The sequence below is a fragment of the Triturus cristatus genome, chromosome 5_1 (genome assembly GCF_964204655.1).
Source record: "Triturus cristatus chromosome 5_1, aTriCri1.1, whole genome shotgun sequence".
In the NCBI taxonomy this organism is placed as follows: domain Eukaryota; kingdom Metazoa; phylum Chordata; class Amphibia; order Caudata; family Salamandridae; genus Triturus; species Triturus cristatus.
Genome location: NC_140587.1, coordinates 292684972 through 292709520, shown reverse-complemented (window position 1 = coordinate 292709520; position 24549 = coordinate 292684972). Strand labels below are relative to the sequence as shown.

The following is a 24549-nucleotide window of genomic DNA, read 5'->3' as shown; positions in this document are numbered from 1 at the left end:
GAGGGTTGGCATACGCTCAGTCAGTACTGCTCTACTGAGGCGAAGGAGGAGATACCGTGGTGGCTGACCCACATGGAAGCATGGAACCGCCGAGCAATATTCGGCTTTGTTCTGGACCTGATCATTGAGTTTGACGCTAGCAGATCAGGCTGGGGCACCTGATGTGTGGATTTCTCCACAGGAGGCGTTTGGTCATTAGATGAGCAGAATCTCCACATCCACCACCTAGAGCTCCTGGCTGGTTCCTTTGCGGTTCATTGATGGACCAGGAACATTGTGCTCTCATGTGTCCTCCTAAAAATGGACAATATTTCCGCTGTCCGTTATGTCAATCACTTGGGAGGTCCTTGCTCCCGGGCCTTAGCGAACCTGGCAAAAGACTTTTGGGGTTTTTGCTGGGCCCATCATATCTCGGTGATGGCAGAGTACCTTCCGGGCAAAGACAGTCAGGTGGCGGATTGGCACTCGAGGCACCTTCACGATTCCAGCCTGTGGAAGCTGGATCCTCTGGTCTTCCGGTGGTTGGAGAACCTGTAGGGGCCGTTTTCAGTGGACGTCTTTGCGTCACATCTAGATCACCAAGTCCTAGGGTTTTTCAGTTGGAGACCAGATGCGGTGGCCTTGGCCACGGACGCATTTCTCCAGGATTGGAGTCAAGAGAAAGGTTACGTGTTTCCTCCATACTCAATGATTATGAGGGCGGCTGCCCAAATTCGCAGCCAGGAGGCCGAGATGGTGACCCCGTGTTGGAGATCGCAAGTTTGGTTTCTGTTTCTTCTGCAACTTTCTTGGGATTCTCCAATCCTACTCCCCCCTGTTACCTCACCTTCTTCTGAACCCGGACAAAGTACTGCACCATCTGGTAATCCAAGGTTCCCTTCAGCTCATGGCATGATGATGTTCATGCAGCGATGGGCGCTTCCGGGTCTTTCTGGACCGCTGAGACTCTCCTGTCAATGGCATGGACAGATAACACCACCAAACGTTATCAGTCTGCCTGGACAAGATGGGTTCGTTGGTGTCTTCGAAGGGATTTGGATCTCGTGGTCGCAGGTGTTGTTCCAATTCTGAACTTCCTAGCAGCCTTGGCGACGGAGGGTCTGGCGTACCGCTCAATAAATGCAATAAGGTCAGCAATTTCTGCGGGTTACAGTCCGATTGATAGGGCTCCAGTGGGGGAACACCCTTTGGTCTGCAGGCTTCTGTGGGGGTATCCGTCTTTCCTTGCCCCCAGAACCTCGCTACTCAACTCTATGGGACGTCAATTTGGTCCTGAACCTTTTTCTGTCTTGGCAGCTGTAACGGGGTGTCAGGGACAGGCGGGACACAATGGTGTTTCAAACTAGGCTTTATTGATAAGTATCTCTTTCTCTTTCCCCTCTCAGCCAGAGTTCTAGGTCTGTTACAGTTCCAGAGGCTTCCGTCGTTGGCACTCTCTTCACTCCTTTCCCCTGTCGACAGTCCTGGCTCTTAATCTCCGCAAGGCGTCTTGTGGGTAGGTTCTCCCCGGGAAAAGGTGGTCCCCCAACCGGAAGAAACAAAGAGAGAGGCGATGTCAGGTGACCGTTTTACTATAGTTTCTCCCTAATTCCAGGACCGGGTGTGAGGAAGTTATAACACCAGTGCTTTGACCCCTTAGCGCTCCCCACGCCGTGCCTAATCAAGTGTCTACTAAAGGAAGGGAACACAGGGAAAACCTCTCCTACACAGGCGGTCTGCCTTCTCTGCCTAACCAGCCCGCTACTCGGTCACGTACCTGACCGAGCCACGCTCCTCCCCTGGGAACGTGGCTGGGCGATGCACGGGATCCCGGGCCTCCTGGCCGCTCGAAGTCCGTCTCCCCTCCTCCTCCTTCGATCCGCTCCTCTCCTCGTCCTCGTTCGGTCCGCTCCTCTCCTCGTTCTCGTTCGGTCCGCTACTCTCCTCGTTCGCCTTCACTCTGCTCCACACCAACACTCCTCCGGAAAACGCCGTCCGACGCTATGCGAGGTTCTTCCTGTTTTGGCTGCTCCCACTCGGTGACGTCAGGGGAGGGCGGGCTCAATGTCTCGTAGCCGCTCCAGTTAAAGGGACCAGTTCCTCCTGGGCCTGACCCGTGCTTCTGGTCCACGAAGGGGAACCATTCCTCCTGCTGTGGGGTTACAAGAGGGGGTGAGACGGGTATCGGAGTCCACCACTCGGTACAGTCATAGGCTTCCACATGTCCCGCACTGTCACAGCAGCCAAATATCTTTCTCTAAAAGAAATCTCTGGGGTGGGCGTGGCCAAGATGGTGGCACGGTAGGACACGAAATTGTGTCCCCCTCTGGCACCGCCGAACTTCAGTGTTGTGCAAGCGCCTGTTCCGGGGCCCCCCGCACTAAGATTCTGCTTGGGGTGGCATCGGAGCACTGTACTGAGCCCCCGGGGTGTGTCTTCTGCCTGGCGACACCATGAGAGCAGACCCCGGCGTGCCGCAAGGTAAAGGCCTGGGCTGAGCCGCGCACGATCGGAGCGGCAGCCCGGGGCCGTGCAGGACGGGCGCGACTCGCGAACGGTGGTCGGCGGCCCTGCCTTTGAAGACGTTCTGGCGAGCGTGGAGCTGCGCATCAGTGCCTGCGGACCTGCAGTGAGTGGCAGTGCAACCGGGGAGGTGCGGTGACTGGCACCGTGGCAGAACACGGGCGCCATTTCGCAGCAATCGCCGGTGTGGTGCTCCGAGGGGGGCCGGAAGCCGGGCGACCGCACTGGTACAGCTGCTGCAGTGGACGGTGCGGGGAGAGTGCTTGGAGATCTCCTGGATTTGACCAGCATGGACAGAACTCACCGATCAACCGAGCATGCTTGCTTGGTGAGTGGCTGGCGCTGTCCTCCGTTCCACTCTAGCTTTAGAAGGTGGACCTAGGGCGGTTGGACCTGGCAGAGGGTGTTGGCGGTCCGTGGGTCGGCAGAGGGAGTGTGATTTGGGGGTGGACTTACCTCTATGGGCTGCCGTAAGTGCATGGGAGCGCAGTGCAGACGAATCCGCCATTTTGGGCATTGTGCTGGCGTGTGCCCCTGAGACCATGGCGGCAACGCGACCCTGTTGACTGGTGTAACACACCGGGGCTCAGAGGTACGGAGGCTTGTGGCGTTTACTGTCCTAGGAGCTTGCGGCGGCCCACTGCAGGGTGCGCTTGACAAGCGCACACTTGGCCTCACAGGGAGTCCGGGAGGTGCCCCAGACGGCAGATCATCTGCCCTCAGGCTAGGGCTGGTCGCTGGAAGTGGCCGCTGTGGTTGGTACTGGAGGCTGGAACCAGCTACCGGAGGGGCACAAATGGCAGTGGCCCGGGCCAAGAGGGAGAAATCTTTGAAAGAACTACTCCTGAAGCTGTCCGGCTCATCCACCACGCCAGGTGAGGAACATTACGGAGTGATGGACGGTGATGACTCCCCTGCCACTAAGGCATTTATGGTAGAACTGTTCACTGCTATAAAAGAGGACATTCAGGAGCTCAGGGGCCAGCTCGCGGCAGACCTAAGAGGTGCGTCGCGATGTGGACGAAATTGGTGAGAGGGTGGCGACGCTCAAGGAGCATTATGTTAATAGGGAAGAGGACCTCCACCAACTGCAACAAGATATGCTGCGCCTTCAGGAGCAGCACCTTGATCTTCAGGCCCACGCTGAGGACCTGGAGAACCGTTCTCGATGGAACACCGTGCGAATCAGGGGCGTACCATGGATAGAGGAAGGGGGATGATCTCCAAGCCTACGTTGGAGCCTTGTTTCAGTAGGTGTTGGGGGTGGAGGACGTGGTCGACATCCGAATGGATTGAGTCCATAGAGTGGGCCTCCCTTGTGGTAACAAAGCACCGCCGCCTGATATCCTCGTGTGTGTTCACGATTTTCAACTGAAGGAGCGCTTCATTCTAAAAGCTAGAGAGGCCCAACCCATACAGTTCCGTGGCGCCACACCGGCCATATTCCAGGACCTGGCAGCTTCCACGCTTATCAAGCGGCGAGAATTCAAGGCAGTGACCACTCACCTATGTGAACAAGGCATCCCATACTCGTGGGGCCACCCCTTACGCATTATTTTTAAACACCGGGGGAAATTGCAACAAATCCGCTCCCTGCCCGAAGCTATGGAAATCCTCGGTCTGAAAGGTACACCTGCGACGGATTCAGCAGTACGGTCGAATGACTCCAGCGCCCGCCGTTCAGCTTGGTGGCAACAAGTGGGGAAGATGAAGGCTGTTGTGAAGCCCGATCAGGCCACTGGGGACAAAGAACGTGAGGCGGTGATCGCCTCTGTCGCAATCATTAGCCGGTCCAGCCACACCATGAGGTATATCACTGATGGCTCCGGAATGGGCGTCAAGATGGGTGCCGGCCGGACGTGCAGGACTGTCCTATGAAACTAACTGACAGCCTTTTCGCTGGCGGGTGGGTTAGTTTCAGGTTGGCCCTAGACTGGGCGGCTCTCCAGGCCACGATCCCCCGGATTTCATCCATCTTGACAGACTTTAGTCATGTTCCAAATTCGTTCACTATTTTGTTATTGAGTATTTCCCTTAGGGTTGGGTTTGCTTGGGGTTTTCGTTTTGGGGCTCCGCACCAGTCAGCCCTACTTCCGCAGCTTAGTCCGGGTATGCATAGGTCAGCTAGGGTCTGCTAGCCGAATGGTCGATGCCTCCAGCCGGCGTTGCATCACACTCATTCAATGAGGAGGGACCTTAAGGTAGTTAGCCTCAATGTTAGGGGCCTCAACAATCCAGTGAAAAGAGCAGCAGTATTGTCCCTCCTTGAAAACGCTGGAAGTGACATATGTCTCCTTCAGGAAACGCACCTTCTTTCCAAAGACACTGTGAGCGATAGGCAATTCCCGCAGCAGTTTTGGTCAGCAGGGCCATCTAAAAAGAATGGCGTAGCAATCTTGGTCGGGGCTCACTTCCCAGGTAAAGTTGTATCCACGGTTGCAGAGATAAAGGGCCGATTATCAGCGCTCAGGGTGCAATGGGGCGGGACTCACTTCACCATAGATTTGCTTTGCGCCCCTAACATGCAACAGGAACCCTTCATTCTTACGACGTTCGCAGAGGTTCTTGCATCTCCAGACGCTGCGCTTTTGATAGGAAGGGACCTAAACCTTTTAATGGATTCAGAACGAGATGGGTCGGGTCAGCGCACACAGCAGTCCGGGACATTCACCCCATCGGGGCGGGAATGGTTAAGGGACAATGGTCTACATGATGTTTGGCGTACGCTACACCCTGCTGAGCGCGATTACACTTACTACTCTGCTTCTCACAAAACGTATGCACGATTAGATCACTTCCTGGCCTCTACTTCCCTACAGCAACAACTTCACACAGCCACGATAGAGCCTCGCACCCTCTCCGATCATGCCCTGATTTCAGTCCATATGCCCGCGCAGCGCTCACGAGCGTTTCCCCCTGGGTGGCGACTTAGGGAGAACCTCTTACAGTCCGAGATTACAGTGCAGCGCATCAGACAATCCATACTATACTATCTGTCCCATAACAACGTGGGTTCTGCGTCTCTGTCAGCTGTATGGGAGGCCCTGAAACTTGTCACAAGGGGAGAAATTGTTGCCATTTCTGTGACATATAATAAACTGCTTAAGGAGAAGCGCGCGGAACTCGAGAGGGAGGTGGGGGAATCGATCCACAGGCGCACCGGTGCACCACGGGTGTGGAGGGAACTGGAGAATCGCAGACGCCTGTTGAAGCACTTAGACATTGACAGTGCGGAATACGCTCTTCTCCACCTCCGACACAAATTCTACCTTAGCAGCGATAAGTGCGGTAAAATGCTAGCCCATAGACTGAGAGCTAGAACGCAGGCGACCCAGATTCAGTCACTGCAGGACCATGCTGGGGTGGAACAGAGTGCCTATGAACAAATTGTAGATGTTTTTCGTAGCTTCTATAACAGTCTCTATACCGGGCAAGACCCGCCGGTATATGACCCCAGCACATATCTGTACACCTGTGTCATCACGTCCCTCATCAAGGCCTCAGCGGAGGCGATAGACTCTGAGAACCACATAGAGGAGGTGATCTCGGCCATCTCTAAGACTGAAACTGGCCAAATCGCCGGGCCCAGACGGGTTCTCGGCGTCCTTCTACAAGACCTTTTGCAGGGAGATGGCTCCCTTTTTAACCAAATTGTTCAATTCCTGTTTGCAGTGGGTGGGGGGGGGGGGGGGACGCCCTCTATGTCGGAGGCAGCAATCTCTGTCATACTGAAACCCGGGAAAGATCCTCGGAGTGTGGGTTTTATAGACCTATCTCTCTCCTTAATATCGATGCGAAGATCTTTGCGGGTGTCTTGGCGGTGCGAATGAATCCTCTCATGGCTGACTTAATCAACCCGGACCAATCGGGGTTCATACCAACGCGGCACGGTGGAGATAACACTAAGCGACTTCTCCACCTCATTGATAGTATACAGCGATCCGGTAGGCAGGCATTCCTGTTGTCGATAGACGCCAAAAAGGCGTTCGACAGAGTAGGATGGGACTATCTATTCACGGTGCTGCGCAGCTATGGGTTCGGGGAGAATTTCATTAAGTGGATCCGGCGCATCTACCATGCGCCCACGCATAAATGAGGGTCAACGGTAGCAGATCAACGTGTTTTCCCATCTCCCGGGGGACTCGTCGGGGTGCCCCCTGTCCCCGCTTTTATTTGCACTTTACATGGAGCCATTCGCCCAGCGCATACGAGCCGACCAGCTTATAGTGGGTTTGAAATTCGGAGCGGACACCCACAAAATAAGTTTATATGCAGATGATGTGATCCTTTCCCTTTCACAGCCGCAGTCAACCCTGCCCGCTTTGCTCGCTGACCTCTCTTCGTTTGGGGATGTCTCAGAGTTTAAGGTTAACCTGGGCAAATCCAACATTCTGAATCTGACAGTCCTTTCGGAAGAGGTAGACCGTTTGCAGCTACAATTCCCATTCCAGTGGACACAAGCGGACATAGTATATCTGGGTGTTAAATTAGCTCCGACCATTGCTCGGACAGTTTCGCTCAACTACACGACGTCACTGGATCAAAACCCCAAGTCGCTGGACGCCTGGTTGCGGTTAGCATGGTTCGGACGGCTTGCAGCAGTGAAAATGACGATACTCCAGTGCATCCTCTACGTATTTCAAATGCTCCCTTTGTCTCCCCCACCCGGAGCGCTAAAGCAATTGCAGGCCCTTGTCAATAAGTTTGTCTGGGAGGGGAAAAAGCCACATCTCTCCCTTACTCAGATGGCTAGTCCGAAATCGCAGGGAGGGGTGGGACTACCCTTAATCGGGAGCTACTATCAAGCGGCATGCCTCAGATACTTGGTGGAATGGAACAGACCATTATCCAGCAAGCACTGGAACTTCATGGACGAGTCTGTAGCTGGTGTCAACATTTGGAGGGAACTGTGGTTGCCACGCAAACACAGGGCTTGGGACCTCTGCTCATCCCCAGTCACCTGTCCGATGCTTAGGGTCTGGGACAGGGTGGCTACGGCGAGGGGCTGGACTTCCTTTCCCTCGCCGATGACCCCCATTGTGGACAACACCGATTTTCCACCTGGGCAGGTATCTGCAGTATTCCAGAGGTGGCGAGAGGAAGGTTGTAAAAGGGTTAGTTCCCTATTCTGCGTGGAGGGCGTGGTCCCCTTCGAGCAGCTCAAGCAGGGTTATGGCCTCCTAGCAAAGGATAAATATCCATATTGTCAACTAACACACTGGATCACTAGGCCTTCTAACTTTGCTCTCATGTCTAGGCCCCTCACAGCGTTCGAAAAATGGCTGCTCCGCAAACAAGATGACCGCCGGCTCATATCGGAACTGTATGCTATGCTTACTGCACGTCCCACTGGGCAACGCACACGGGCACAGGTGCGATAGGAAACAGAAATAGGCCGGCCGCTAACTCCTAAAGAATGGGAACACATCCTTTACAGAACACACTACATTGCACATAACACTGTCGGGCAGAGTCCGCCTTTAAGATTTTTTCACATTGGTATTACACCCCAGCTCGCATCCACGGTTGGGACAAAAGCAAATCGGACCTCTGCTGGAGAGGCTGTGGGATGTCTGGCACCCTGGCTCACCTGTTATGGCATTGTCCAAAGTTGGAACGCTACTGGACAGAGGTTCTCAATAACATTGACGCTGCATTTGCGATTTCCTTGCCCCGCGTCCCAGAATACACTCCTTGGCCTCTCACATCCCAAAATCTTCCCGTTGAAATCCATACGTGGGTCGACAAATAGCACTGGCACTCTTGGCGGCCCGACAGGTCATCCTAGCCCAGTGGAGTTCGACGTCTGCGCCTGACATGTTGTTTTGGATTCATCGCCTCTCCAATCACTGCTGCGCGCGCATCCCTCGCGTGCTTAGCACAGAGCGCGTCATCGCGATCACTTTCGCTTTCGTGTCTTTTTGTTGCTTGTTTTGATTTTTTTTTCTGTGCATGAATCTGATCCCTGTTTGTATTTTGATGTTACTGTGTGCTCTGGCACTGCAGTGAAGCGCGGTGGAGAAAAGTGTTTTTTAATAGCATGTGTTTTTATCAAACAACTACATTTAATAATAATGCATTTTGTTTGTGGAGTTCTTGTCGGTGAAGTGCCACAAAACAGCACAATTGTAAGACATGACTTCTGTCCTGGCTCAATGGTATGCGTGTGAGTGTGTCTGCATCCTTGCCTCTCAGTTGTATGCATGCCTATGAATAGATACTGTAAATATTCTGGATACCTGTCGAATTTTGGCACTGGAAGCTTTGTATGTTATGCCTCACCTACCACTAGAGGTCGCAATGGTACAAGAACACAGATATTCAAGTATTAATAAACTAATGCTTTATTGCGAGAAATAATAGCAGAAATACATTTGATTTTAAATAAGAAAGCCTCATTTATGGGTCAAAGGTTTCTTTGCTAGCACAACAGTAAATACACTAGCTCTTCTCTTGATTTGTTACCCATCTTTTTTTCCTCTTTACCCATCCCTCCGCTCTTAAGCAACTTTGCTTGTTTTTTCTCTTCTGTTCCGTATTCTCCTTGGGCCCTTTTCCATTCCCATTTCGTTATTTTCAGGTTCGCTGTCTTTCCCTCTAGCTCCTCTCTTGATTTGTTACCCATCTTTTTTTCCTCTTTACCCATCCCTCCTCTCTTAAGCAACTTTTCCTTTTTCCCTTCATATTTTTTCTCCTTCTTTCTTGGGTCTGCCGTCTTCCTCCGTTTCTGGCACCCGCTAAGCTCTGCAGATGCAGTTTCTAGCTTCCACAGGCAGCACTTACGAGAGGCCCTGTCCCTCGAGACCCTGCAGAGCACAGGCCCCAGCACGGGCAGCAGCCGTACATCTAGGCCAGGCTTAAGATTCGGATTTCATTAATGTGGCACCATTTCCAGAGGTGTGAGGATTTCCCCTCTTAGCGGCACAGGCGTTTCCGGTATGTCCTGGTCCTAGAGTGAGGCACAGAGAGGCGATTGAAGGTTCAGAAAGTGAGTTTAATAATCCATGGAGTGACCATTCTTAGCATCTTTGTTCCTGCAGCTGCCCCACGTGTGCGGCTTCTGCGTGCATGTACCACGTCACTGCGGTGTTTGTCAGAGGTGCCCATCACATCCTTTGTTGAAGGCGGCCTTTGCTCATGGTGGGGTGTTCTCTTGGTTGGGACACTTCAAGCGTATTTATTCAGTAAAATATATACTATAGCCAGACCGAAAAATGCCACATTAAATGGGAGACTTCGGCTGCCAGAGGCTTGAAAAGCCTTTGAGATGACCTTGGCTCTATTCCTTACTGCCAGTTAATAAACAGGCGAGTTGTTTGGCAGAGCTAATTTGTGTGGAAATGGCTAACGTGCCATCATGTTTTTTTTCTTGTTTCAATGAAGGGAGAATATGTAACAAGCATTGGCATAGCCAATAGGTCTCGCCTTTGGGACCTTGTAAGTGTTTAGCCATGCAACAGTTGATGTTGATGCACTAAGGATATTGTGCTGCATAACTAAATACTTATAAGGTCCCAAAAGCGAGACCTATTGGCTATGCCAATGCTTGTTGCAATTGTTACCAAGCGATATGAGAGAGATGACTTGCCCTAAATATCTACAGATTCTTAAACTACTCCCACTAGAGAAGCGAGCCTACAACCAGACACAAGCAGTGTAATCATGACATTATCTCGGACCTATGACTAACAGCCTTGATGTCCATGGCAAGGCAATAACTGGTGCGGAGAGGGGTGGGGGAGGGACACTGGGTTTGGGAGGGATTTTGTGTTGGTATTGTTCACCTTTTGGCATTTCTTTTCCTGTTTGCTTTCTTCATTCTCTCATAATTGGAAGATACAAGCCACTGCATTGCAGCGTTACTCGACACGCGGCATGCCTCCGGGTTGTGGGCGTCAACGCTGTGTATCATTGCTGCCTCTGACTCGCTCTGCCGGGCAATGGATGTAGGCAGGAAGCTGTGTCCATTTGCTATAACTTCCACCTAATAAAAATTGATTCCTAAAAGAAATCTCTGCCAAACTAGCAACGCTTCTATGCTTAGTCTCCTGCAGGAGAGTCTCGGATGTCCGGGCACTGGACTTTACAGCACGAGTCTTTTCCCCGGACGGAGTACTGTTCACGGTGGGGCGCCGCACTAAATCACTTACTCGGACAGATTTGTATCCAGCCTTTCCAGATGTCCCAAAAATTTGTGTCGTGGGCTGTCTCAAAGCATATGAAGAAATAACTCAAGAGTTGCGACCTCTGGGTGAGCGCCAACTTCTTATTGCCCTACAAAAACCGCACAAAGCTGGCTCTTCCCCCACTATAGCCAGGTGGGTGTGTTGGGTCATGCAAGAGGCGGGCATTGACACAAAACACTTTGGGGCCCACTCAACAAGGGGCGCAATGGCTTCAAAAGCTTTCTCTTTGGGGACCCGTCTAGAGGACTTGATGCGGGCGGCAGATTAGTCCTCGGACTCAACCTTCAAGAGATTTTATTTCAAGCCTGTAGTAGAGGTTGCTCAGTTAGTGGTAAGTAAGCTTTAAACTAGCATAACCTGAGCCTCCGGTCCTGACATAGAATAGAAATTTGCCTAGCACTGTAAAGGATAAGTTTCAATTCTATTAAGGACATGGAGGCAAGGATTATCCCACCCGGAGCACGGTCTCGTGCAAACCCACCCATATGATGGTAAGTAACAGATTCATTTTTATAAGATTACCAGTCTTGGTTGGAAAATGGTATTTGTTACAGTGGTTTTTTCTCGTGTGCAATCGTTGAAACATTGTACTTTTGGATTGGGTTTTTTCTTGAAACCCTTACGCGGTCTCTGCTCTTTTAGGAAACGACTGTTCAAAACAGGACCAGTGATGGATTTGCGTGACTCGCGTGAAGAAAGAGGAGGGACAGAGTAAAAGGATTATGTACCGGCTATGGTTTATGGACACAATGAAAGGACTATGTTATTGGATACCTCCCTAGGTGTTATGGGAGTTTGTTTTTCTTTATTCACATTTTGTTTTTATTAGAAGCAAAGATCTTAAAAATACGTCTTTCTGGCTGCTATGCGTTTTTGATGTTAATAAAGTAGAGAAAGGCTAGCATAATCCTCGCCTCCGTGTCCTTAATAGAATTGAAACTTATCCTTTACAGTGCTAGGCAAATTTCTATTATGTAGCACACATCTAGCATGCAACTACAATTCACATTCCAGGGCGGTTGTGGAAGACTAAGTAATGATTCAAAATTGTGCATGTAACTAAAGAGTTGTGGAACAGGGAGACAATACTCATTCATTGGTTGATGAGATACTCCTTCTCAAATCAAGTCTCTACCTCCATTCTTGCAGTTGTAGTTTTACATGTTAGACTGTGTCCCTGCTCCAGAGTGTATGACAGAGTTCGACGAATAGAGTAGAAAACAATTTTATTGCATGGATCACCATTATGGATTCGGCCATGTCTGCAGAATGGGCCTATTATGGCAGTTGTGGCCATTCTAATAATTATCTTTAGACGTGGGCCATTGGAATACATATTATGGTGTATAAGCGAAACACCTGGACATGTATGTATGCTCCATGTTATTTAAATATCTAGCTGCTTCTATGTCAATATGATTCTTCATTCCTGATCCTGTATTCCATTTATGAGTTTTGGCATAACTGAAAAGAAAACCTGTCTGGGTTATGGGACTGGAGGCATCATCTAGTGGTTTACATGTACATGTTGCAATGCTTATCTGATCAGCTACAAAGTAATTTGTTACACGTTTGATCATGCTATAAAAATGTTGTAAAAATCTTATTTATAAATGAGTACATAATTTATGTATTATTACAGATCAGACGAGAGCAATTAGAAAAGATACCGGATTTAAGAGCACTGGTGAAAGATAGATTGGCCGAGTTGCAAAGCAGAAATACTGACCTGGATCTGAAAAGAAATGATAAGTTCATACAGTTCAAGGAACAGCTCAGAGAAACAGGGAAACAGCGTAAGTGTCACAATTTCACATGCCTGGTGAATGCATTATCTTATTTGGTATAATTGTGTTTTTATTTAGTAGCTTATACTTTATATATGTTTGTAATGGATTAATAGTGTTTCAAATGGATCTTCAATGTGAAATTGTGTTGATGTTGCTTACTTGTAACTACTCTTGGTTGCACCTTAAATGGACGTTTGATAAGAAATTATATCCTGGCAGTGCTATGACCCTGCTCTTCTGTTGCAGTTTCTCCCAGCATCTAATTAATACAAGTATTGTTCCCTTTTTACATAGCATTAGTTTTTAACCTAATATGACCTCCAATGGGCCTCTGAAGCTGGTCAAGAGGAATGCAGGGTGATGCTCAGTGACGTACTTTCTTACTGATGACATCAGGAATAATCACAGATTGCAGCTTGTATACATCTGTAGTGCCAGGTGCCAACAATATTTCATGTTTAGATGTTTATAGGTCAGTCTTGGATTAAGAGGGAGTGCCCGTTCACTTCTTTGATTCTGACCTGACCTGCCTGGAACACTAAAGAGCAAAGATGGCTCTGAACCCCATTACAAATGAAGTGACCATTTTGTGTGTTATCACATGGTAATGCAACAGTAGATAGCTTGATCTTTAATTTGAATGAGTCCTGCAAAAATCTTTAAGTGATTCGTCAAATATTCTATTGAGGATTCCATTCTGATTAAGTACGGTAACTTTGTTTATCAAGAAGTTTTGTGTTGATAATGCTAGCAAAAGTAGCATATGTTATAATTTCACGTGCCTCATCATTAGTAAGGCAAAACCAAGCATTCTAATACATTCATTTGTAACCTAAAGAAGTCCTTACTAAACAAAACAATCCTGTTAGGTGAAGATTACATACTGTAACATATTTTTAATGAAAGGACAACACTGCAATAGGAAGAGCTATGTTAAAGAAATAGTCACTATTAAAAATATGAATATTTCTTTAGGGAATTATAGTGCATTTTATAGCTTTAGAGTATGAAAAGGGAATCACTTGTCACTTAGTATTAAAAATACCAAATTCAGGCTTTGTAAATGTTGTTTGTAAATTTCCAAAAGGTTCTCAAGAGACACTTTGGAGTGACAGCTTGAAAATCGAAGGATATGGCATTGTATTTGTGATCTCCAGTAGAAAACATGGTCCAGTTGCTAAGTTGTAGTCTTCACTGAAAGACCTTTATTGACTCTTAAGTTTCAAAATGTAGTTGTTTTATCCTATCCACCCAAGTCACACAGCCACCGTTTCCAAAGATAGGATCCTTGAAGAAGCTTTTAAAAAATCAACCTCCTTCCAAATGTCTTTTCTTGTAGCTCAATCTTTTTTTAATCTATTAATTCTTTGATATTTTAAATCTCTTGGTGTCCCTCATATATTTTTAGACGTTGTTTAAGAATTTCATTCTTTAATTAACATATAACCATTATATTGACTACATTTGATCAACACCTCTATATTTCTGAGATTAGTCCTCATCAGCAGAATAGCTAATTCACCAACACAGTTAAAGGAACAAGAAGAACAAATTCTTAATTTGATTTTTACAATTCATACAGTTACATAAATGCATTTGGTTCATAAACAGATTATGCATTGATGTTTATCTCCGGCATAGTCACACATGCAGACAATTAAGCTCTTGATGAAATAAATATAAAAAGGATTGAAGTTACAGGCTTGTTTTCTAATATGAGAGTACAGGAAAGGTGGCTCATTCTTTTAGTTCAAGATGTGCTTAGTAGTAAGTGTACCAAAATAGACAAGTTGTCTTTGTAAAATTTATTTGTTTGTTACATACGTTTATTTATTTGTTTCATACATTTATTTTATTTTTGATTCTACCATATTCGGTACCAAATGCTTTTGAAGCTATATACCTGCACGTCGGTGTCTTTAAATATTTGCTAATACTTGCGGTCCATGCTCTGGTGTTTTGAGACAAATGTGCCTATCCTTTTAGACATCCTACCCTTTTAATATATTTCTCAATTATTTGACTTAGACCATTCGTGTCAGTATAATTTAACTCTTTAATTACAATTGACTAGAACATTTCCCAGAATGTTCCAACTGATCTTCAGCACCATTTCCGTCACAATTTGTTTTTCACCAACTTAAATGAAACCTGTCCAGTTTTTATTTTTATTCATTAAGTCCAGGAGATGTCATAGCCTTCAAATGACTTATCCAGTATGTCTCCCAATCGTCCCGTAATGATTTTCTATCTCTACTCCTTCTGAGTTGAGGAACTTCCTGTATTACCTGTAATTTGATTTGTGTTAATGTGAGTCCTTTTATCATTTTTATCATTAAAATGTCTTGTCACTGTTGATTTTGGATGTTCCGTTCTGATATTGTATTTCTGTTCCGTCCAACTTGCATGGGGATAATTGTTTTGGTACTTTTTTTTTATATAAATACTGTTTTAAACGTATTGTTCTTTGATGTGTTTCACAAGTTCAGTAAGTTAATTTGTCGGCTTCCAACATTAAAGGTGATTTAAATCCCTGTATCAGCGCTATTAGGTAACATATTAACTGGTCAAATTAATTGCATTTACATTTCCATACACCCAATATGATGTCTATGTACCACTTCCAATTAATTAATTATGCTCTATAGTACCTCTTGATTCATTATGGCCACAAAATAAATGCATACCTTAGAGTTATGTTCCAACTCATAGCTTTTTCACTTAGTTGTAAACAGAATATTTCAAAGCAAAAATAGTTATACTTTTGAGTTACATGGTTTAACTTAATTAAAAATGCTTTGTCTCAAACTCAAAGATAATGACCTAGCCTTTCTTCATTCCAGTGCCTGTACCCTAAAATTGGCTAAAGTTAAATGTTACATTAAAGTACATAGAAATGCCAAGTGTGGTATTATGCATTCTATAAATCAAGCTACTACATCAACCCCTGGTCACAGCTAGAACATTCCGTAGCTGGCACCAGGCTGCTCTCCTTTCGGTGAGCCTTTTTCTCTATAGCCAAAGAACAGAAATTAGGATTTAATCACTGTGCATGATTAATAGCAAGTTATAGAATAATGGCAAGGGTGTTTATTAGGCTCATAATTCCATAAAAGGTTTCTTGGAAACCAATCGGAGATTTAGCTTATGGTTATATTATTGATCCAAGAGAAAAGTTTTTAACACCTTTCTAAATATTGTACGGGAAGAGTGCATACAAATTGCTATTAGCAATGCATTCCAGAGATCAGCTGCAGCGATTAAAATGGCTTTGTTCCCATATATAGAGGTGTGTAATTTGGACGCTTACAGTGAAAATAAACATTTTGGATCCGGATTTCTCCTACAGCATTGCCGGTGATTTCTTTTGCCGAAAAAGCTGGCAGTGGAGAGTAGACTTCATTATGGACAATATTCATGGCTTTGGACAATATTCACTAGCGAATTGGAAGTCAATAAAGATGTTTTTTCCTTACTGAGGCCGAATTATTTGTAGCCCACATAGTAGGCAAAATGTTGGACGAGCCCCTAAAAGAATGCAAACACAAGGAGATGATGGACGGAGCGCTGAAACTTTTCAGACACTCTCCCCCAGTCACAGATCTGGGTTGAATCTATCATCGTTCTTTAGCTCACTTCGGCAGCTCAGTTCAGACCCAGCTATATGCAAATCAGTCTAAACCCTGTGCCTCATGGGAACAGTCCAGCCCGAACTGCCAAGCCAGGTCTTCCCTGAACCGGTAACAAGCTTCCTGGGACCGGTTTCGGTTGTTAGCCCCTAAAAGAATGTCATAGTTTATCCTCACTCGAATGGCAGCAGCGACTACAGACCTCATGTTGTCCTCTAGAAAAGGGAGAATTTGGTAAACTGTTTTTAGGAGGGAGAAACTAGTTTGATTACCATGAAGTATGAGATAGATTTAAAGTCATCTTTGACTGTTATTATTTCTATAGGAGAGCGGAATGTTTTACTCTGCCCATGGAATTTGGCGACTCCGTATTACTCTTGTAAAGCGGAGTTCCAGCCAAATTCCACCAAATCGCTGCATGGTGGATTTATTTCCCGCGGGGCTCCAGAATTCCAAGCGATATTTGGCGTCCACTAGTGCCATATTCTAAAGCGGGCTGACGCGGTCAGAGGGTTGCTTCATGAGTAGATTTGCTGCCGCTTTAGTAGATTTTCTACTCAAGTAGCAGCAAAATCAACTCGATTGGCCACATGCTCTTGTGTACTGCATGGTAACATTTGCATTGATTTTTCAGTGCTTTTTGCGCTACTGGTGCTAAATTGCAGCACAACATGCATTTTTCCACTCGTTGGCGGAACTCAGCAGAATCTAGCACAGTTATTTTACTACGCGGAACTATGCAGAGTGAAACTCAATGAGTGCCGCCCACCCCTAGTTATTTCTATGTTTTAAACCTTCAGCATTATTATTCCATAATCTGATTTTGTTGACTTTAATCACATTTAAAACTCATATGCGCATTTTCTCCCTGTGTCTGTTGTGAAGTTTTTTGATAGTGTTACACAGCTGCTGTAGTGTATTCATTTTTCTTTTTGATACCATTAAGGAAGATGACAATTGAACAACGTATAAACATAGTCAATGCATCTGTTATGTTTGTCTCCCAATTTAAATACATAAGAACAACAAGACTAATTTGTTTCAAAAGAGAAAGAGTGATCATCCTTACATCAAAAGCAAAGAGAAATGCATTGGAACCAACCTCTCCAGCAAAGAATTGCTTTACTTCTGGAATATGGTGTACCCCAGGTGTGCATTGGAACAACTCCCAGATACTTTTCAGTCACTGGAAACTAAGACTTTTGATGCAATTTATGACAGCTTCTCAGAGTTAAAGGCTATATGCCAGGTACACAGTGTGAGTAAAATGCCTTACTACATGCTAAGCTAATAGGGGTGGCATGGAGTGATAACTTCAAACTTTCCAGCACCACTATCCGTGATTAGTTGTGGTCTAGAAGCTAAGCTACCAAATTAGGAACCTGGCAGTGAATACTGTCTCTGAACTGAAATTGTGTGATTCTAAGCAAATCACTTAGTCTCTCTGTATCTAAATGGATGTATGTGTAATCTGTGAGGTGTATTGTATAATTGAAAGTTTAAATCCTTTCTTAATATGCACATCTTTTTTCATCTCACAACATCCCTAAAAATGTACTGCTCTTTGTTGCTCCCCAGCTAGGTAATGTTTGTCCTCCTTGATTTTTTCCGGATTAAAGGAGAAATTATATGTGGACTCTTTATTTTTTTTGTGCAGAATTTTAAATTACGTTTACTACAATGGTATAAATTCTGAAAACCATAACGATATGAGGACTTGATATTTTACAATGAGTTGTTCTTACATCCTTAAGCAGTTCTAAGCAGTACTATTGGCCATCTAGGTACCAGTCAAGGTAGTGTGGCCAAGGTGACTGGGTATCTGTTTGTTCAGTATTTTCAGAATGGGTTCCTGCTTTAATACATTACATGCACCTCATGTTTCCTCTTACTGCTTGAGATCCTCACTTATATGTGAAAGGCCTAGCGTCTGAACTGTACGACTCCTTTAGAAATGTGGATATTTTGAAAACACTTATTGAATAATATTATGGCCAAATTGAGTGGTTTGCTTATGTCACTCTTTCATACCCTACTGTTTATAAAGTGTAAATATATCACTAGTGTATTACTGATGTTTAATGAAATGCTTTTACTGTAGTTCATGAAATGTCACAGAATCTCTTTCAAGCCTGTTGCATCTATACTATGTGTCAGAATCGTTAGCTCTACAACAGCAATGTTTGTTGTAATGCAGAGATTCTATCTGATAGATACTTCTAGCCTCAGATTCCTTTCTTTAGAATTATCCCTAGGTGTGAGACTGGATCCGTAAATTTTTCATGAGCAGTACTCCTGTCCGCCAGTCGGTGGCATTTACTCGATCTGCGTGGAGTCATTGGCGTCGCTATATAGGCACCACCCAGGCGTGCAGGCCTCAGTTGTTTTATTTCCGCACCAGTCAGCGCAGTTTCGGGAAGAGCTACCCCTTAGTTGCTTTTTGGCTAAGGTTTTTTGATGTTTTGTTGAAGTCTTTTGATGTTTTACCTCCTGTTGTGGCAGGGATGTCCTCCAAGAAAGCAGACTTCAAGACCTGCTGCACCTGTCACTGACACATGTCTGTGACGGACCCACACCTTGATTGCCTGTGGTGCCTCAAGCGGGACCATGACCCGAAAGCCTGTTTCGACTGCAGCGCCATGCACCCAAAGGCCTTGAGAGAGCGACTCCTCAAGCTTTTTCTCTGGAGGAGGATGGAGATTGGAAGCAACCAGTCGAACTCTCCCTGCCCGACCAGCCCCAGTGAAAATCTGGAGGGTAAATATCCTCTTAATGGACACCTGTGCTATATCCAAGGAAATAAAGGTTGAGACAAATTTGTTTATTCCTTTATGAATGGGTCCCCGGCGAGAACTTTCCGAACAACAACTCTAGCTTCCGAGTTGGCCGGGTCCCCCACCTTTCGGTCGACTTTAAGTAGGAGTGACCTGCATCTCTCTTGATGCCTTGGCCTCCTCTGCCATGTCAAGGACTTTTGTCCAAGGTACAGTGATGTCTAGGAGTTTGTCCTGGTATGAACGTCAGGAATGGTCTATCCCTTCTTGGAGTCCTGGACACACTTCGCCAGGACGGTGGCCATTCTGGTGCCTATTTTGGGTGTTCGCGCCACTTTGCTGTCCATAGATGGATGGGGGCTCTCCACCTTAAGGTGGTTGCAAATTTCTTTGTCATGGGGCTTCCGCATCCTGTCGGCAACATAGTGCCTCTTTCTCTATTGGGGTAGAGGATATCCTCCTGGTCCAGTGTTAGAAACAGAGTAACTGGTTGACTGGGGTGTGAGCCCTGGTCAAGCAGCAACCACAATCCTAGTCAGGGTAAGGCACAAGCAAACCTTAAATTAACCTATTGTGAGAGGCTGGCTTAGTATATGGTGCTCACTTATGTAAGTGTAGCACCCTGCACTAATCCAGACAACCCTTATGGTGATTTTAGTGGTCTTAGACAACCTTAGAAAGCTCTCTAAGTGGTAGCTGTGGAGAGCAGCCTTCAGGCTTAGTCCAGAAGAAGAGTAAGGCAGCTTGTTTTACCATTACTTCATCTTATGGTATAGGTTAAGTGAAAAAGAATCTCACAGTGTAGTTATAAAAATAGGTATCTTATTACAAACACTCACTAACACAATGTATTATCTACTAGCCGGAAATATAAACACAATACTTAGGAAATAGAGCACGTAAGTAGCACAAATACACAGTGGTATCCAGGGGGAGACCAAACCATATACTAAAATAATGGAATGCGAACCATGACTCAAGACAAGAATGGACCCAGAAGATTTAGACGAGCCGGGGACCCAAGGAACCACCCAAAGGGAGTATCTCGGAACCCCATGGAGGTCGAGTGCAGTGTGGGAACATGACCTCGTACTCAATAGAAGTCTATGGGTACATTGCGGTTGCAGTTTTCAAGAAAAAGGACCCTTTCCAGCAGACCCTGAAGAAACCCCGTTATATATGGAAGGTTGGAGAATCCCCCCACCCGTGGATACCTCAGGAACCACGATACCTACACCAGGGAAGCCAGGTGAATAGGTGTCAAGTGTCATCTGAGACTTCCTGTAGACCACATTGGAGGACTTCAGGAAGGTTGCTGCTGGAGAAGAAGACGAAGGAGTCCTGTGGAACCCAAAGGTGGATTCAAGGTGAGGAGAACCTGCAAGCAGAGGAGACAATCTATACCACTCTTGAGTGACCAGGAGGCACGAAGACGAATGTCCACCGATGTCGGAGATGCAGTAGAGTTTGACAGTGCCTTTTCAAGTTGCAGCTGCACGGACCAGGTGACGCTGAGGAAGTCCCGGAGCCGTTTACAAGCTGTCCCATGTAGGATGTCGAGAGCCAAGGAGTCATTGTCTGGTATGGGCACCTATAAGCCTTGGCAGCGGCAAACAATGCAGACGATGAAAAAGGAGAAGTGTCAGGACCAGCAAGGTCCAAGTGACTCACCACGCACAGGTAAGTCTGAGCAGGCCCCGAACAAGCAGGGAAGCCCACTGGAGTCGAAGAAGACCCTCAAGAGGACCCACACGCCAGAGGCATAGGCGTCGCAAGTGGACCTCGAGCAGCTCACCAAATGATAAAGGCCCACAATGCAAGGGATGCAGTGCAGTTGAAGATCTTGGCTGTAGGAGATGCTTGAGGTTGGAGCTTTTTAGAGTTCGAAGATCTCTGGAGGAGAGTCAACAAACCTTGGCAACGGCAAGTCGACGCTGGGCACAGGGGTTCCGATCCAGCGGGTCCGATGAGGAGTACTGGCCTCAAACTCTGTATGAAGTCAGTGCAGACCTCGAGGGATTTGCAGAACCACCACCTGTGTTACTGAGCCTTTCGGAGTCCGTGGGAGCCCAGCACCAGCAGAACGGTCAGCTGCGTTGCAGTGCCTGCAGATGCAGGGGAGTGACTCCTTCACTCCAAGGGAGATTCCTTCAGGTATCTTTGGATGTCAACAGGCCTAGTGAAGAACCTATATGGAGCACGGGCAATGACATTGCAGAAGACCAGCAGGACGACGAGACCAGGAGCAGCAGGAATGTTCCCCAGTGCAGTCTTGGTTCCCAAAGCGAAATCCAGCAAAGTCCAGAGTTTCCAGGTGGTCGAAGTTGAAGTGGTGTGGGATTTGAATCTTGTCCCATGACGAATCTAGGGATCCACCCACAGGTAAGCCCTTAAGTGCCCTTAGGAAAGGGTTGGGACGATTCAGGGGTCCCTCCCAGAGGAGGGGCTGGACAGTGGGGAGGATACTCTCATGTCCTTTGTCTAGTTTTGCACCAGAGCGGGAGCCAACGGCGCCCTGAACTGGTTTGAGCTAGAGTATGCAAGGAGGGCACCGAATGTGCCCTTCAAGCAGTCTCAGTGCCACTGTCAAGTGCCCCCACCCTGCCCCAATACATTAAACGCTGTCTGGGAGGTGCTGAGAGGATATCTTTTGTTCTGCCTTCCCCTGCTCAAGCTTGGCTCATCAGCAAGAGGGCAGAAACATGTTTCTGGTCACCAGCAGCAGCCCTAGCTTGCTGTCCGGTACTGAAAGACTAGTACCGGAAGCACTGAGGGCCTCCCGCAGGCGATTTACAGTTCATGGAATCATAATGTGGGGGTATGATTGCAACATGTTTGATCCCAAATATGACAGGGTTTGTTACAGCCATTTTAGAGATGGTCATCTCGTAATGACTCATGGCCACTCTATATTATATATTGTAATGGCTGCTGCACTTAAAACCCGGGAGAATAGACTCCATAGGTTGTAGGGGTGCCCCGCTCATGCAGCGGCACCCTCCCACTTAGAACCGAGCACCCTGCCTTCAGGACTGAAAGGCCTGTCTTAGGGGTGACTCATAGGTTTTAAGAGCAGTGACCTCAGATATAAGAAACTGATATCTGTCGTAAGTGTTGCTGGCACCAGCTTACACAGGCTGCAATGGCAGCCCTGTAGTCACAATTTGAGTGGTCTTTCGTGGGTGACATAAGGCATGCTTCAGCCCATGGGAGACCCTGGTGTCCCTATGCCCTGGGTACCTTAGTACCATATACTAGGGACTTATTAGGGTACACCAGTAGCCAATCTGGAGTGTACCTAAGAACTACCCATGTTCAATTGAGGGAGGAAGCACAGAGACTGGGATCCTGATTAGCAGGATCCCAGTCAGACTAGTCAGTAAAACACTATGACACCAGCAAAAAGTGGGGGTGACCTTGAAAGCAGGTCCTACTTTCCTACACCTATGCTCAATCCCATCGTAGCTCAGCACAGACACGTCTGACTTCACTTAGAGGCAATGTGTAAAGTATTTGTGCAACACTTCAAACAGTTAAGCATTGAAAACACTTCACAAAAAGATACCACACCGGGTTAGAAGAATAGAGCTTAATTTAGTTTTTTAAAACAAGACCAAAACGACAAAAACCCTATTAGTATAACCAGAGTAATTAATTTATAAAGAATAAACTGCAGTATAGTGTCTACAAGCATAAAGCGCCAACCATGGCTATCTGGTCACGCTGGACCGGGAGAAAGTCAAAAGTTAAGGCCGAGCGTGATGGACCATGGGTTGGACTAAGTCCCAGATTAGTCCAGCTGAAGTTTTACCTTCTCAAGTTTTGTGCCAAGAGTCCTGTTCATGTTGAAGAGCAGCAAGGTGAGCGTTGCGGGCAGTGGACGGCATGGCTCGAAGAGCAGGCTGGGCATCGCGGGCTGGAGCTTTGTGTTGGCAGTCCCCTGTGGGCTGTAAATGCTGCTGTGCAAAGAGATGGACTGGCGGCTGCACGCACTGATTTTCTGTGTGAGTCTCGTAGTTCCCGTGCGAACGGCTCAAACTGCGGTTGTGAAGAGCCCAAAAGCTTGAATTAAAGAGTTTGTGAGCCACACAAAGGGTCCAGGACCTCAGACACCATTTGGGGGCCAGGAAGTCGCTGTAGACGAGTCCAGGAGCTGTTGGAAGCCAGTTATGTCCCTGAGGCTCAGATCAGGAGGCCAGCAGACTAGTCCTTTGAGTCTCCCTGGGGTCCTGGGTTCAAGATGAAATTGCAGGTCCAGTTCTTCTTCTTCAGGCAAGAAGGCAACAGGTTAACATAGCAGGGCAGCAGTTCCTTCAGAGTGGAATTCCTTGTAACAGCTCAGCAGTCCTTGTTCCTGACAGAGTATCCACAGGTCCAGAAGTGTACTGAAGTGGTGGTGTCGGAGTTCCTTCTTTTATACACAGCTGTGCCTTTGAAGTGGAAAGTAGCTTCTAGAGGCATGCCTTTGATGTGTACAGATGCCCTGCCTTCCCTGCCCTGCCTCCAGACTAACCACAGGGGGTATGCAGCCTTTTGGAGAAATGACAAAGCCTATTCAAGGGTGAGTGGGGCTATGTTCAGCTCCTCCTTGCCATCCTGCAAGTGGTGGCCCATCCAGTCACACCCTAGCTCCCATTGTGTGTGGTTGCTTAAGAGGAATGCACAAAGTCCAACTGCCAACTACACCGAGTCATGTGACCAGAGACAGGCTGAAGGCACCAAATGGCTAAGGCAAGAAAATGCCACATTTCTAATAGTGTAAGCAAACAACATGAGAATGTGAAGATGCACTCCTTCCCTTAATGTATTACATGAAGTCAACCAATGCCTTTTTCTTATGATGCGTGCAGACAGTGGCTGTGAACCGTCCCGTATCACAGCTTGTAAAACTCAAATGCAGGGTGCAGCGTATGTGCACCCAACTGTCGCACTGCGTTGTGGGGGATTATACTTCTCATGAAACCTCGCTCTTTAAACCAGACATAATCCATCTTTACTTGTTATCTTCTTTTTTATCATTCCATCATTTCATTACTTTTTCCACTTTATAAATCATCATAGAGACAGCAATGTGCCTTTGAATACTTTATTCTCCAATTGCACTTGTCTCCTGCTGCCAATCCAAGCTTTACACAGCGACATGTTAGGTCAACACATACTTCCAGAAATTAACTCTTGCCATAACCCAATGAGCTCTTACTGACCCATGTGCTCCCACCCGCAATAACACATCAAGTCCCAACTCTCTTCAAAAACGCCATCAAAGTGATCAAGCTGAATAACTTCCCCAATATCCTACCACCACCCCCTACTTAATATGAAACTATACTAAATGTGAAAAAATGTTCGTGCTCATATCACCAATGCCTAACAAACTAACCATGTGCCAAAATGAAGAGGGTTGGGACTTGATGTGTTATTGAGGGTGGGAGCACATGGGTCAGTAAGTGATTAGTTGCAAGTAACAAGTCACACCAGATAAAATCAGACACCGAGGTGTTTGAATTTAAAGGGTGCCATAATTAGTGCGTATTCTGACATTTTGGGAACGTGCACCAAAATCTGCATTTCCTGTTAAATGCTTTCCATTTCCCTTGTTAAATTCAGGAAGGCTTGACTTACCAAAATTTAACAGCTTGTGTGAAATTTGATAAAGATTGCACCATTT

The 24549-nt window shown here is 46.7% G+C and overlaps 1 protein-coding gene across 3 annotated transcripts in view; it reads left to right on the top strand.

The window, feature by feature from the left end:
- NSMCE2 (NSE2 SUMO ligase component of SMC5/6 complex) overlaps positions 1–24549 on the top strand; it is a 683358-nt gene that overhangs the window by 220706 nt on the left and 438103 nt on the right. For all 3 annotated transcript variants that reach the window (XM_085604965.1, XM_085604964.1, XM_085604962.1), the window contains exon 5: positions 12331–12484. In XM_085604965.1, the coding sequence (XP_085461091.1) occupies positions 12331–12484 (154 nt within the window). The remainder of the gene's footprint in view (positions 1–12330; positions 12485–24549) is intronic.